The sequence below is a fragment of the Octopus sinensis genome, linkage group LG6 (genome assembly GCF_006345805.1).
Source record: "Octopus sinensis linkage group LG6, ASM634580v1, whole genome shotgun sequence".
Taxonomy (NCBI): domain Eukaryota; kingdom Metazoa; phylum Mollusca; class Cephalopoda; order Octopoda; family Octopodidae; genus Octopus; species Octopus sinensis.
In genome coordinates, this window is record NC_043002.1 from 68,832,724 (window position 1) to 68,848,087 (window position 15,364).

General features: G+C 35.6%; 2 protein-coding genes across 2 annotated transcripts in view; one reads left to right on the top strand and one right to left on the bottom strand.

Annotated features, from left to right (window-relative positions):
• LOC115212929 (kelch domain-containing protein 4) overlaps nt 1-263 on the bottom strand; it is a 29,077-nt gene extending 28,814 nt beyond the window's left edge. The window contains exon 1 of the mRNA XM_029781762.2: nt 43-263. Coding sequence (XP_029637622.1) covers nt 43-156 — 114 coding nt within the window. The 5' untranslated portion in view covers nt 157-263. The remainder of the gene's footprint in view (nt 1-42) is intronic.
• A 420-nt stretch (nt 264-683) lies between these two features.
• Nucleotides 684-15,364, top strand: part of LOC115212958 (zinc finger CCHC domain-containing protein 2) — a 176,839-nt gene continuing 162,158 nt past the window's right edge. The window contains exon 1 of the mRNA XM_029781811.2: nt 684-1,043. The gene's annotated coding sequence lies outside the window, so the exon portion shown is untranslated. The remainder of the gene's footprint in view (nt 1,044-15,364) is intronic.

The following is a 15,364-nucleotide window of genomic DNA, read 5'->3' on the forward strand; positions in this document are numbered from 1 at the left end:
TCTCTTTACACGTGATTTAGTAACAACAAAACAGACACTCACTTCTCCTTTGGCAGCTAATTCTTTTTTCAAACGCTTTTCAGCTTTTTTCTCTGTCTTCATAGTTGTTTTTTCCTTTCCTTTCCCTTTCGAATCTTTCTTGTTTTTCTTACCCATGGTCTTAAACTGAAGTTCGAAACGCACACGACGACTCAAAGAGTAATATTACCGGTGAAAGATTTATTTATGTATTCCTAGAAAAAGATTTCCCCTTGAACATATTTAGCAGCGTTAAGATAGATAAGTAGTGTGGTTAAATTAAATAAACTATACCATTTTCGGTAGTTTCATTTCTTAGTGACATCTTAATTTAAAGACTATCCATAGTTCATGAATAAGATAGCGGCTTACTAATTTCGAAACGTCAAAGAATTAATGTATAATTAAACTAACAGCTTTAAAGTTATCATATATATATATATATATATATATATATATATATATATATATATATATATATATATAGTTTTATTTTTTACTAAAACTGTATTAGGTGTTTTTTTATTATAACTCAAATAATTAAACACGCGCCTATAGATATATGTGAATAGGGAAAAGGGTGGAGGAAAACGAAAGAGAGGATGTAATGTAGAGAGGGAGGGGGAAAAGGAAGAGTGAGAGTTCCGATCTCAGCTGTTGTCTACGTAGTAAACAGTAACATATGGATCCAGCCGTCTTCCTGTAGACAGGTGCTTTTGAATGTCCTTTGCTCCCTGCTGGAAATTATTCAACAGAATCTTTTACTAATCACTTTCTCGCTCTCTCCCTCTCTATTTATTTATATTCATCCATTTATCTCTGTGTCTTTCTCTAATTTTCCTATACAAAAACCTGACTTCTTTAGAAGTCAAGAGATTTACAGATACGATGTCTGCTATGACATCTTATTAACGAAACATCGTAACCTTTTTTTTTCTCTCTTCTTCTTCTCCTCTGTCTTTATTTTCGGATTTAACAGCTAACAGAACGAAGAAGACATAAAATGGATGACAGAACTACCCATGGTAATTAACTTATTATATTAATTATATTATTGTAACAAATCAAAATCTTTTTTAAAGTTAAACTGATTGATTGCTTGCTTTAAGTGATTATTGGTGAAACACTTGTGAGGATTCCGATGCAGCTTAGCTCACACTAAAGACGTAAAATTGCCATCTGTGCCTGCGTGTGTGAGTTGGTGAGATAAAGTGATAGAGAAAATGTGAAAAGCGAGGTGTGTGTGTGTGTGAATGAGAAAAATGTGTATTGTGAAGAAGAGTGCGTGTGAGAGAACATTAGAAGAATGTCTGTGTGGGTGAGAGAATTCGTGTGTCAGCCGTACCGTCAACGTGTGTATAGATATTTTCTCCTAGCTGCTTAAAACACTTACAAGCTAGTTGCGTAAATGTTGGTTGTTGCTATTTTTAAATGGTGCAGGTGTTTAAAGAACACATCTACATGCAATGACATCTATACCATTGAACATGCATTTGCAAATGAATTCCGGATATTCAATTTAGTTTTGTTTTGAGGAGTTAAAAATCATGGTTTCAGTTATCATTTTGCTTAAGCATGTCTTGCAACCGTATCCAATTTATTTCTTCATAACTCTTTTTTTTATTTATATATATCCCTTATAATTCAGACTTGATTCTATTTATGTGAGTAAAGGCATAAAATCACATATTCTCCACGCTTCTATCTAAATCCAGAGAACCATGCTAATCTAAAAATAAACAGTCACAATTTGTCAAAGAAATTATGAATGTGACATTGCCTTTTCTTCTCTGTAAATTTAAATATATGAAATGGATAATGGGAATTTTATTCAAAACCACAAACTCTTTCTTATCCGGCTCTTATATGTGGTGTATCTGAGAATGTGTGTGTGGTAGGGACTGTCCCGTATGAGTGAGCTGTACTTTCATGCTGTGCATATTCAGGCTTTGTAAAGGATTGTCAGCTCTGAAGAAATTCTTCTCAGGTTCCAAAGAGAAAACCCAGATTTTGCAACGCGATGTTAGTCATATGAAATATATGAGAGGTTCTCAACTGGTTAGGACTAACATTTCTAAGAAATGTCATGAATTAAATTGAGTATTTAGTCCATCAGTTGAAGGGATGGATGAACGTGTTGGTTGATTTATTTCTTTGAGATGATTATTGTCTTCTTTTAGAGTCGATTACAATATATATATATAAACAAAAAAAAAAAAAAAACACGTTCTGTTAAATCCTCACGTGCATATGTTTGAGGATTCTACTGAGAGTTGACTTACAGGTTTAGTGTGAGCTGTTGATGTCTGTTCAGAAAATAAGAGAGGGTTATGTCATCGATGTCTTAAAGAGGTTGCTATGTTTAAAAGCAACGAGTTGGGCGTAGAGAAGAGAGAGAGATGATTGATCCCTAGGATTACTGTTTACTCTCGAAGCTATAAACGTGACAGTCACGATTTCACCTATCCCATATTTCAAGGTGTAATGTCGATATGAAAACAATATTTGTCTCTTCCTCGTCTTTTGATAAATCTGTTTGGTATAATAATTCTGTCTAAATTTTGGCACAAGGCCAATGATGAAATTGTAAAAATGTGTTATCAAATAAGGTTTTCAGCTCGATTCTTTCGATTTCAATATTTATGAGAGCAGTGCAATGTCGGTCCCTCTGTTGATTTTACTTTCATTATTGAATAACGTCCGTTTTTGAAATATAGCAAACTTTTTGCTTGGTTTTAATTTAATAATCATTAAAAGTTAGTATTAAAAATAAATTTTGCTAAAGATTGAATTAGAAATATACCTAAATGTTTAATGAAACAGATTGAATCAATGATTATTTACGAATAAACAACACAAAGTTATGGAGTTGGAGGTTGTGTCCTACGTCCTTCTGCTTCTTAATTTCTAAGAAAAGCATCCATGTAAATAATTTAACTCGAAACATAAAAGATAAGTTTATGTGTGTGTGATTGCGACTAAGTTTCACCCGACGGCTAAAACAATCACACTGGTTGAATAAACCGTCAAGTGACACCTCGAGTCCCAGTCAACACAAATCTTACAGTTTGTCTTTACCCTCAGTATTCAATCTCCCTATTAGTAAACGTTCCGTTGTTACAATTAAACGTGCTTTAAAATAATAACTCAATCACACATGCACACGCATGTATATATGTGTATGGGTGCATACATATATGCATGGGTGAACTTCTCTTATTTTGCTCATATAGTCTATATATACTTGTATGTATATACGAGTGGGTATTGAAAAGTTCCTGGTTTTAAGGGTGTAGCGAAAGGCCTGGTTGGAGGTCCAGCCTTCTGAGTTCTTTTACAGAGTTTAGAAAAACTGCAATAAGTGTATGAATCTGAGAGGGGAATACGTTGAATAAAATCATAATTTAACTGATCCACCTGTATTTTCTTTTACCCAAAGCCAGGAACTATCAGCATCCCCTCGTATATATGTATATGCATGTGGGCGTGTGTAATCATATATACATATTTGTATGTAGTCGTTATTTTTAAGTAGAAGTAAATGTATATATTTTATGTACATGTTTAATTATGGATATTTCTATGTGTGTATGTGAGTGTGTAATTACGTATGTATGTATATATTGTATATTGTTCCTAGCAGAACTTGAGTTTGTGTAGATATAACTCATCAATTAAAGAATGCGCAATAATTTTGGAGGAACAAAAAAGAGAAATAGAATACGTAAGAATATCTTTGAACTGGTAGAATCGTCAGCTTGTTGGGTTAAATGCTTAGTAGTAGTTTGTCTGTCCTTACGTTCTAAGTTCAAATTCTACTGAGATTGACTTTATCCTTTCGGAGTTGATAAAATAAATACCAGCTGAAAATTGAGGGTTGATGTAATCAACTAGTACATCCTGCCAAACTTCAGGCCTTGTGCCTATAGTAGAAAAGATATTAATATTATTATTATTAATATTAAAATACAATATTATATTCTCATATCAGCTACTTTACCAATAAGTTTCATAGAAATGTTGAAATAACCCTAGCAATCATCAAGAACAGAAAGGAATTGGATGGCATGAATTCTTTGCCACTGATGTATGTATACATATGTATAATCTATATATATACAAGAGAGTGGCTGGAAAGTTCCTGGCTTTAAGGCTATTGTGAAAGGTTTGATTGCAGGCCCAACCTTCCGAGTTCTTTACAGGGCTTAGAAGGACCACTGCAATAGCTATGAATGTGAGAGGAAAATATACTGAATTATAATTCATATGATCATAATTAATTGATCCTCCTGTATTTTCTTTTACTCAAAGCCAGGAACTTTTCAGCACCCCCTTGTATATGTAACCTTCACCTAGAGACATCCTTTAACAAAAACCCTCGCTCCTAGTGGTCTTCCAGCATGCTGGATACCAGCCCAGAATTTCTGAGGGCCCATCCTATTGCTAGATAGTTACTGAATTTACACTAAGTTCATCCATCCTTTTGACAGGTCTTATTTTTTTGTCCCACTGGGTTTCTAGCAACTCTCTTCCCCAAGCAAGCCTGGTGAGGGTGCTAGTTTAGTCAGACACAACCTGACCATGAAACAAGTTGTACTGGGTTCCAAATTACCAGTAGCACACATGAAAAACTTCACAAGCTATCTGACATAAAAATCTGATTTGCAGGGATTGGCATTGAACATTTTTTGGACTTTTTTGCTTATGCTTAAGATCATGGTGCTCCCATATTCTGTAACCCATATTGGCACTGGATATCTTGCCCTGGTTTATCTTTGTATCATATCAATAGGGTGGAGAGGGTCTGTAAAGTGCTGTGCAAGCTTTATTGGATCTAAAATCTTAGGTTGTGCAATTGTTGGTGAGGCAACTATCTGCTTCCCTGTTGAGTGGGATGGTACCACAACTTGGAAGCTGTGAACACAAACCTGGGTGAAACTGACTATTGATGTGATAACCTCATGCATGGAAATTGCTGGCCATATTGCATGAGCAATGGTCAGTGATAGTCTTCCTTGGTCATGACTGGCCAACCATCAATATATATATATATATATATATTATATATATATATATACTCATTATAGATATAGGGTGAAATATAATTAATTTAATAAAATCAACAAATTTCACCTAGTAGTATTTTGGTATGGAAAAGGACCATATTTGGTAAAAACTTATATAATTATAACAATAAGGGTTTTTTGCAACAAGTTGCTTAACCACATACCGAAAATTATATATATACATATATATTTATGTATATACATATATACACATATTATGTATATACATATATACACACATATATACATGTATATATGTGTACACACACACACACACACACACACACATATATATTTTGTAAAAATACTGCTGACTGGCAACAATATTTTTCCAATGCAGAGGTACATTAGCTCTTGCCTAACTTTCATTTCTGGCTTTAAGAGATTTTCTTAGTCTCGTCCTGATAACTGCTTCTACTTGGCAGGCCAAGCTTAGTGAGGGACTCGGATCATCTAGCATTTCTCTAGCCTTCTGAAATGCCATGATGGACAAAAAGTCAAGAAATAATATGCTGCATTGGTTAAGGACAGGAAAACCAACGATTGTGCTCTCTTCTGTTAGTCTCCAGGGTGGAGGTGACAATTCTACTTCTGGATGGACAGTTACAAGATACTGATTTTGGACCATAAGACACCTCTGCACCCCATATATGTGTAGAGAAGGACTTATTCATAAACTGTTGTAATATACACATGTGAATCTTAGGGAAATAGGGTTGACTGAAGTCAGATGGACTGAATTTGAAGAAATGATTACTGTTGAAGACAATTGTGGTATAGTGGAGATGACACCAAACAGCAACATGGAGTGGACATCATCAACACAGAGTGAATTCAGTCATCAATATTTGGTAGGCTCTTCGCCAAATATATTGCTGCAAGACTGCAGAACATTACTCAAGTCTGTGCTGTGATACTTGAATATGATGGTGATGCAGTTGAGGAGTTTTATAAGGGCCTAGAGAAAGTTAACAAGACCGTTCCAAAGAAAGGTGCCCTTATTGGCTTGGGCATCTGAATTACCAAAATAGGCTCAGATGCACATTACCAATGGGTGTGGACTATGGGGCATTTCAGGATTGTTGACAGCATCTTGTAGAATTTATCAGCAACCATTATGCTAACCAACACACTGTTCCCATACAAGACCTCCTGGAGAACAGTGAAACTCATAACCTGACTAACTTCATAGTATTGATGACAATCAAGTTCAAGCTAATAAAGATTTATAAGCAAAGAACCCTGTGTATAAAATATGGTATAGACAAACTGAAAGATCCAGTTTTTGAGGCCAAATAGGATGACAGGTTTGTAGTCTTCAACTTACAGAAAATATCATCTTTCTGACTGACAAGATAAAGGAAATATTTCATGAATCAGCTTCAGAAGTATTTGGGAAAAGAAGGGAAAAAAATATAAGTTACTGATGACATCTTGGACATATGTAATACTAGACAGGACCTAAAGAAGATCAAAGTAGCAAATCCTGATGCAATTCCACAGTAAAGTACTGTGAATAAGATAAAAAAAGTAAATGATGAAAGCCAAGGGAGATAAAGTTGAATCTGAGATAAGCAAAAGAAAGGCAGCTTTTGAGATAAAAATTATACAAAAAATAAAGTTGCCCATAGTTTACGGTTAGTGTGGACAAAAACGACATACTCCTTGTAAATGGAAGTTATTATCAGATGGTCTGAGTATTTCAAAGAACTTTGTAAATTCAGTTATGATACCAAGATTCTGAACAGTGTCCCTAGTAACAACAGAGAACTTGGAGATGCTTGAGTATTCCAAGGAAGAATTGAAGAAATGATGTGAATGCTCAAAGAAGGGAAAATCCAGCAGAACTGCTTTGACATGAGGGACTAGAACAATTCAAGGCACTGATAGCCATCTGCCAAAGGAAGGAATTGTAGAATTCCTGAAAACTATTTTCAGGAATTCTACAATTGCTAAATAGTTATATATCAAAGCTGCTTGAAAAATGAATCATTTTTAAACTGTTCTTGTACAGTTCATGAAAAGAGGCCATTAAAAATGTAGTGCTAAAACAGTATAGAAATACTGTCGGAATGTTGTGGAAAATGTGAGAAATGAAGATTCCAAATGGTTGGGGAACATTGAGTGGGGTCTTAAGTTGAGTACCTTTGACTCCTGTGCTGGTGGCACATAAAAAGCACCATTCGAGCATGGTTGATGCCAGTGCTGCCTAACTAGCCTGCGTGCCGGTGGCATGTAAAAGGCACCAACTATACTCTAGGAGTGGTTGGCGTTAGGAAGGGCAACCGGCTGTAGAAACCTTGCCAGATCAGATTGGAGCCTGGTGCAGCCTGCTGGGTTGCCAGTCCTCAGTCAAACTGTCCAACCCATGCCATCATTGTTAAATGATGAGTTAAAATATTGTTGTAGTTACATTTTTTTCTCCCTAATTCAGGCACAAGGCCAGCAATTTTGAGGGAAGAGAGAAAGTCACTTACATTGACCCCAGTACTTGATTGGTACTTAGTTTATTGACACTCCCACCTCTCTCAGATGACAGGCAAAGCCAAGCTCAGAATTAGAACTCAGAATGTAAAGAGAAATTTTGGCACAAGACCAGCGAGTTTTGGGAGGGAGTAAGTCAATCACAGCAACTTCTGTGCTCAACTGGTACTTATTTTAGTGACCCCTGAAAGGATAAGTCAACCTCAGTGGCATTTGAACTCTGAACATAAAGACGGATGAAATGTTGCTAAGCATTTTGCCTGGCATGCTAATAATTCTACCAGCTCACCACCTTTTCATGAGCTAAAATACTGTTGTTTAAAAAACATGGGTTCAAATATAGTAAGACCTAATGAATTTTGAATCGTTTTAAAATCCAGTCTTTAACATTAAATAGTATTTAAATTTATCTCTAACTTTTAATTGTTAACAATAATAAGAGACCTGCAAAATTCTAATTATGCTTTAAAAATGAGAGCATTTTTTGTACCCGTATTGTACAAAATTGATTAAAGATAGAATTATCTAAGGTAAGTAACTTTCTTTCCTCTTAGTGGAGTTACTCTTTATATATTTATACATATATAGGCGTAGGAGGAGCATGTGTGGTAAGTAGCTTACTTATGAACCACATGGTTCCGGGTTCAGTCCCACTGTGTGGCACCTTGGGCAAGTGTCTTCTACTATAGCCTTGGGCCGACCAAAGCCTTGTGAGTGGATTTAGTAGTCGGAAACTGAAAGAAGCCCTTCGGGTGTATATATATATATATATATATGTATGTGTGTGTATATGTTTGTGTGTCTGTGTTTGTCCCCTCAACATCACTTGACAACCGATGCTGATGTGTTTACATCCCCGTAACTTTGCGGTTCGGCAAAAGAGACCGATAGAATAAGTACTAGGCTTACAAAGAATAAGTCCTGGGGTCGATTTGCTCGACTAAAAGCGGTGCTCCAGCATAGCCACATTCATGACTGAAACAAGTAAAAGAGTAAAATGAGAGAGAGTATATGTATAAATTTAACCAATAAATGACAATCCAATTCAAATATCAGTGGGGATAATAATATTATTTTTAAAATACTCTTTATATTATTAACTTCAAGTTAATTTTAATGAGTATATAATACTGAACTGAAACTATATGTGTATATTTCATGATGATGATGATCATCATCATCATTGTTTTAATGCCCACTTTTTCCATGCTTGCATCAGTCAGTTAGAGTTTAATGAAGCAGATTTTCTATGGCCAGTGGCTCTTCTTGTTGGCAGCCCTCACCTCTTTCCAAGGGAGGAAAAATTTCTCCATGACCAAAGATGTTTTCACAGAATATTGGAAATGAATGACATTCATTTACAACAATCACATGATGTCAAGACAAGGAAACACAAATACATGCTCAGGCACACACACCCACACACGACAGGCTTCTTTCAGTTTCCATCTACCAAATCCACTGCTATAGTCAAGGACTGTATTAGAAAACACTTGCTTTGAGTGCCACACAATGAGACTGAAACCATGTGGTTTCTTACCACACTATTGTGCCTGTGCTTACAACATATCTTTATTCTTTTACTTGTTTCAGTCATTTGACTGTAGCCATGCTGGAGCACCACCTTAAAGGGTTTCATTCGAAGAAATCGACCCTAGGACTTATTCTTTGTAAGCCTAGTACTTATTATTTTATCGGTCTTTTTTGCTGAACTATTAAGTTACAGGGACGTAAACACACCAACATCAGTTGTCAAACGATGGCGGGGGAACAAATACAGACACAGACACACACATACACACACAAACACACCACAAACAAACCTCTACCCAGCGAATTCACCAGCGCAAGAACAAAACTTTAATGTAAGAATTACCACTTTGTTTACATTACCATCTCGTATGTATCAATTATTTTCGCATCCTAACCGATGCATCTATCTATATTTGCATTCTGAAGAGATTTACTTAAACCAGTAAATTGAAATGATCGTAAATGCTACCCTCATCTCTGCTTCTTCCTTCTTTGTTATCTATTTTAATTAAAGACATACCAGCGAAAACCATGAGTTTCTCATTGTTATTATATCCATTTTCTTCTCTCTCTCTCTCTATCATCATCATCATCATCGTCGTTTAGCGTCCGTTTTCTATGCTAGCATGGGTTGGACGGTTCTACTGGGGTCTGTGAAGCCAGAAGGCTTCGTCAGGCCCAGTCAAATCTGGCAGTGTTTCTACGGCTGGATGCCCTTCCTAACGCCAACCACTCCGTGAGTGTAGTGGGTGCTTTTTACGTGCCACCCGCACAGGTGCCAGACAGAGCTATGTATATATATATATATACACACGATGTGCTTCTCTCAGTTTCCGTGTACCAAATCCACTCACAAGGCTTTGGTTGGCCTGAGGCTATAGTAGAAGACACTTGCCTAAGGTGCCATGCAGTGGGACTGAACCCAGAACCATGTGGTTAAGAAGCAAGCTTCTTACCGCACAGTCACATGTGTGTGTGTGTGTGTGATAAGTATTATTTTATATCTGTTTGCAGTTACAATTATTTGTCTGGTTGTTTTGCACTTTTATTTTTCTGTATCAAATTATTGTACGCAATGTACATTTCTTGGTATGGAACACTCAGATTAGATTTGGGGAAATGTTATCAAAATATCAGTCAATGGTTAGAAGTTGCAAAACATTTAGAATTACTTTTTGGTGGTGGGAATGGAGGGTGTTGTATCCAGTTGGCAAATAATCTTGCTTGCTTGTGGATAAAATTTAGATAGGACTATTAAAACATTAGAGAATGTTATAAAATATAATCTTTATAATATAAAGAAGTTTTTGGTAATCTTTGGGTCGATGATCACAAAGTGAAAGTGAAAGGCAATTGGTATTAAATGTCTGAAATGAAAACAAATATTTCCTGATTTATTTATATAATGATTCAGCTGGAAGGATTTGATATGAAAAGTCTGAGTGAATATTCATGGAAGATAAATTATTATGTAATGAAAATTAATGACCAAACAATTTATTGCTGAAATATAAAAGCAAGAATACTTAATATGTAGAATAATAATCCTTTCTACTATTGGCACAAGGCCTGAAATTTTGGGGGAGGGGGTAGTCAATTACATCGACCCTCGTGCTACTCATTTTATTGACCCCGAAAGGATGAAAGGCCCTGTCGAGCTTGGCGGAATTTGAACTCTGAACATAAAGACAGATGAAATGCCGCTAGGCATTTTGCCCAGCATGGTAATGATTCTGCCAGCTCACCACCTATAATGATAATAATGATTTCAAATTTCGGCACAAAGCCAGAAATTGGTACTTATTTCATTGACTATAAAAGAGATGACAGGCAAGGTTGACTTTGTTGGAATTTGAACTCACAACATCTGATATGCATTTTGCTCGGTGTATTAACTATTATGCCAGTTCACTACCTTATGTAATAATGATAATAATCATTATTATCATCATTCACTTTCCCATGTTTGCATGGGTCAGATGGAATTTGTTGAGGCAGATTTTCTACAGCTGGATGCCTTTCCTGTCACCAACCGTCACCTGTTTCCAAGTAAGATAGGATAATAATAATGTACAATTAATGCTTTCATGGCTTCTTCATCAGCAAAGTTCTTATAGATAAGTTGGAAACAGAGCATCTGATGCCCTGCATGTGGTGTGTACATATTTGTCTTTCACTCTGCTCCCTTTGTAGTAATTTGTGTGTGTGTGTGACTGCATCATTAAGTGCCACAAAGTGCGGTTTGCAGTCTACCACTGAATGGTAAAAAGGTTTGAAGAGATTGCTGTATTGTTTGTTGCCACTTTCCCTTTCTAATCATAACGTGAAAGATAACCATTTTTTTTTTTAGAATTAGCAGTTGATACATTTAAAAGACAAACAAAATCAGTTGCATGAAAAACAAAAACATAATCAATGAAATAACCTCTATGTACAATTTCCTGTTATTTCAGGTATATATATCAAAATATGTTGAAACAGTAATTGTTGAGGCTTCATGGATTTTGTGTCTTTCTGTATTAAAAAATAATTATCTATATAAATACTTAAATCTTGTTCATGCACAGGCACAGGAGTGGCTGTGTGGTAAGTAGCTTGCTTACCAACCACATGGTTCTGGGTTCAGTCTCACTGCATGGCACCTTGGGCAAGTGTCTTCTACTATAGCCTTGGGCTGACCAAAGCTATTTGGTAGACAGAAACTGAAAGAAGCCTGTCATATATATATATATATATATATATATATATATATATATATATATATATATATATATATATATATATATGTGTGTGTGTGTGTGTTTGTGTGTCTGTTTGTAACCGCACCATTGCATGACAACCGATACTGGTGTGTTTACACGTCCCTGTAACTTAGTAGTTCAGCAAAAGAGGCCAATAGAATAAGTACTAGGCTTACAAAGAATAAGTCCTGGGACCAGTTTGCTTGACTAAAGGTGGTGCTCCAGTATGGCCACAGCCAAATGACTGAAACAAATAAAAGAAGAAAGAATAAAAGAATGTTATAAGTTTTGTCCATAAACGAAACTGATTGGCTTTGAATTTGAGATTTGTCAACACTGGTGCAGGAATAGCAGTGTGGTTGAGAAGTTTGCTTCCCAATGATATAGTTTGGGGTTCAGTCACACTGCACAGCACCTTCTATGAGGGGGTGCCGGAAAGTTCCTGGCTTTAAGGGTACTGCGAAAGGCCTCATTAGAGGCCCAATATTCCAAGTTCTTTTACAGGGCTTAGAAAAACTGAAGTACTGCTGCAATAAGTGTGTGAATCTAAGAGAGGAATATGTTGAATAAAATTGTAATTAACTGATCCTCCTGTATTTTCTTTTACCCAAAACCAGGAACTTTTCAGCACACCTCCTTGTATAGTTTCAGTTTGGCTAAAGGGAGTTGATTTGGAAGAAAAACATCCATCATATATATGTTTGTATTTGTACATGTGTGTGTATGTCTGTTTCCTTGTCTTGACAGCACAGGATAGTTGTAAATGAGTGTCTTCATCATTCAAGCTGTGATGTTTGTTTCCAAACTTTTTGAAAAACATGTCTAGCCATGGGAAAATATTATCTTGCTTTGAAAGAAATGAGAGTTGGTGATAAGAAAGGTATCTGATCATAGAAAATTTGCCCCAACAAATTCTGTCTGACTCATATAAGCATGGAAAATTGGAAGTTAAAACGCCTGCAATAATGATGGTGGTCAACATAGTTTCACCGGTATTGAGAAATCTTAATTGAAAAAATTAGAATTTGGATGTAGGATTCTCAACTCTCTCACAGGATATGCTAATAGCATTGACTATTTGATTTATAGTCAATCACCTGTCATCCATTAGCATATAGTGAATACGATCAATGTTTTCCTTGGTGGTGGCAGTTGGAGGATGTTCAGATCTTCAGTCATCTCCTTCCCCATCCTAAATTCAGCTGTCCACCTTTGCACTGTTGATAAAGCTGGAGTATAATCCCTTAATGTAGCAACCATCTTCGCATGAATAGCCTTTGGGGCTAAAGCCTTTTTGTGCAGGTACTTATACCACCACAATGCCAAATCTTGTCCACTTTCAAGAGAAGTCACTACTAGTTACATCTGAAGGCTTCTTTGAACAGAAAAATGTCAGTTTACCGGGAAAGAAACAATGCAGTTATTAACAAGAGCACTCAAAGAGAACAAACCTCCACCAAGGCAACACCAACATCCTCTCAACGATTAGCCAGAGATGATTTTTAAAATGAGAATATCTGAAACAAACTCGACTGCTCTCACAAATGAAAATATTAAAAATGAACCCAACCACTCTCAATGATTAAGTAAAAATACAGGAAAAATAATCCAGAATCCTTGTCCAGTACAGGATCAATCCCAAAATCTAATCAGTTCATGCCAGTCACGAGGCCAGACATCCCTGAAAGTTTCATCTGAATTCATCCTGCAGTTCTTGAGATATCTTGCCCACGGACAAACAAACACAACTGTAAACAATACCTCCGCCTTTGCTAAGGCAGAGGTAATAAGAAATACTGAAATTGATTCATGCAAGATTTCACAGCTCTAACATCACTCCTTCATTGTGAGCCTGTGAACTTTACAGTCCATCTTCATAAAGATTTGTTCATGGCTTCAGGAACAAAATGAAGAATCTGTCCTCCAATTTTTGACAAACCAAAGTTATTGACTCTTATTCAGCTTAGTATCACATAAAATCAAATATAGTTTAGCCTTTTTGATATCATCCTGGCTAAAACCATCCCTTGTTAAACTTCCTGTTAAAGTGATCTAAGTTAAAACCTTCCATTAAAATTGTGTGTCAATTCATGCTCAAAACACTAGTGGTTTTACTAAATTATTCATTAATTTCAGAATTATGTGAAACAAAGTTACATATTTCAACAGAAATATAATAACAAAAGTGTTCACCTGACCTAAGTTTGTTACCTTTATATTAAACTGAAAAATCTAGTTTACTGACATTGATTAAAACAAATATTTTATATATATATATATATATATATATAGGCATAAATATGGGTGTGTGATTATAAAGCTCAATTAGCAACCATGTGATTTCTGGTACAGTCTCACTTCACAACACTTTGGGAAAATGTCTTCTGCTAAAACCTCAGTTCAACCAAAGCCTCACAAGTGGATTTGATAGGTAGAAACTGAAAGAATCCTGTTGTATATATATATATATATATATATATATATATACATATATATATAATGTGCATGCGTTTGTCTCCCACTATTGCTTGACAACCAGTGTTGGTGTATTTACATTCCTGTAACTTAGTGATTCAGCAAAAGAAACTGGTAGAATAAGTACCATGCTTTAAAAAAACATAAGTACTGTGGTAGAATCGTTCAACTAAAATTCTTCAATGGTGGTGCCCCAGCATGGCCACAATCTCATGATTGAAATAAGTAAAAGTTAAAAGATATTTATGTATGATGGGTATATCATAAGAGATATATGTTTCTGTTTGTATTCATCACACCCCATCACTGTTTGACAGCCAATGTTGGCTTGTTTACATCTGTATGACTTAATGGTTTGGCAGAAAAGACCAATAAAATAAGTACCTGATATTAAAAAAAAAAAAAAACGAAAAAATCCTGAGTCCTGGGGTCAGTTTCTTTTTCAACTAAAACCCTTCAAGACAGTGCCCAACATGGCTGCAGTCCAATGACTACAACAAGTAAAAGGTATTATGTATCCATAAAGATATTCCTTTGCTCAAACACAGCCTCCAATTTATAGAAAAAAAATTGTATTAAATACGAGAGAATAATTTTTCAGTATTGGTTATTCTAGAAACATACAATTTTGAAGTTAAAGAAATAGATGCACTGATTTCCTTTCATTTTCTCAACTAGTACAATGGCTACTCCAGTTGTTAGCATTGGTGGAAAATGAGTTTTCTTCATTATTTTCCCATTGCACTATTTTTAAGACTCACAATCAGCTTTGCTGCCTGGTGCAAGACTGGTTTGTTATGTTCACTGCATCTAATACCTTTTGTTAGAGACCAGCTCATACTTATCTCATTAAGTCTGAACATTATCCCCAATTTTCTCATATTCAGATTATAAGGCTGTGGGTATTCAAAAATGTCAATGACAATGATTATTATTTAAATATCTTGGAAAATACATGGTTCCTATGAACATAGAAGGCGGCTGCATAGTCATGTTTTAATTACATATGCATATATATACGTGTGCTTGTGTGTGTGTGGTATGCAT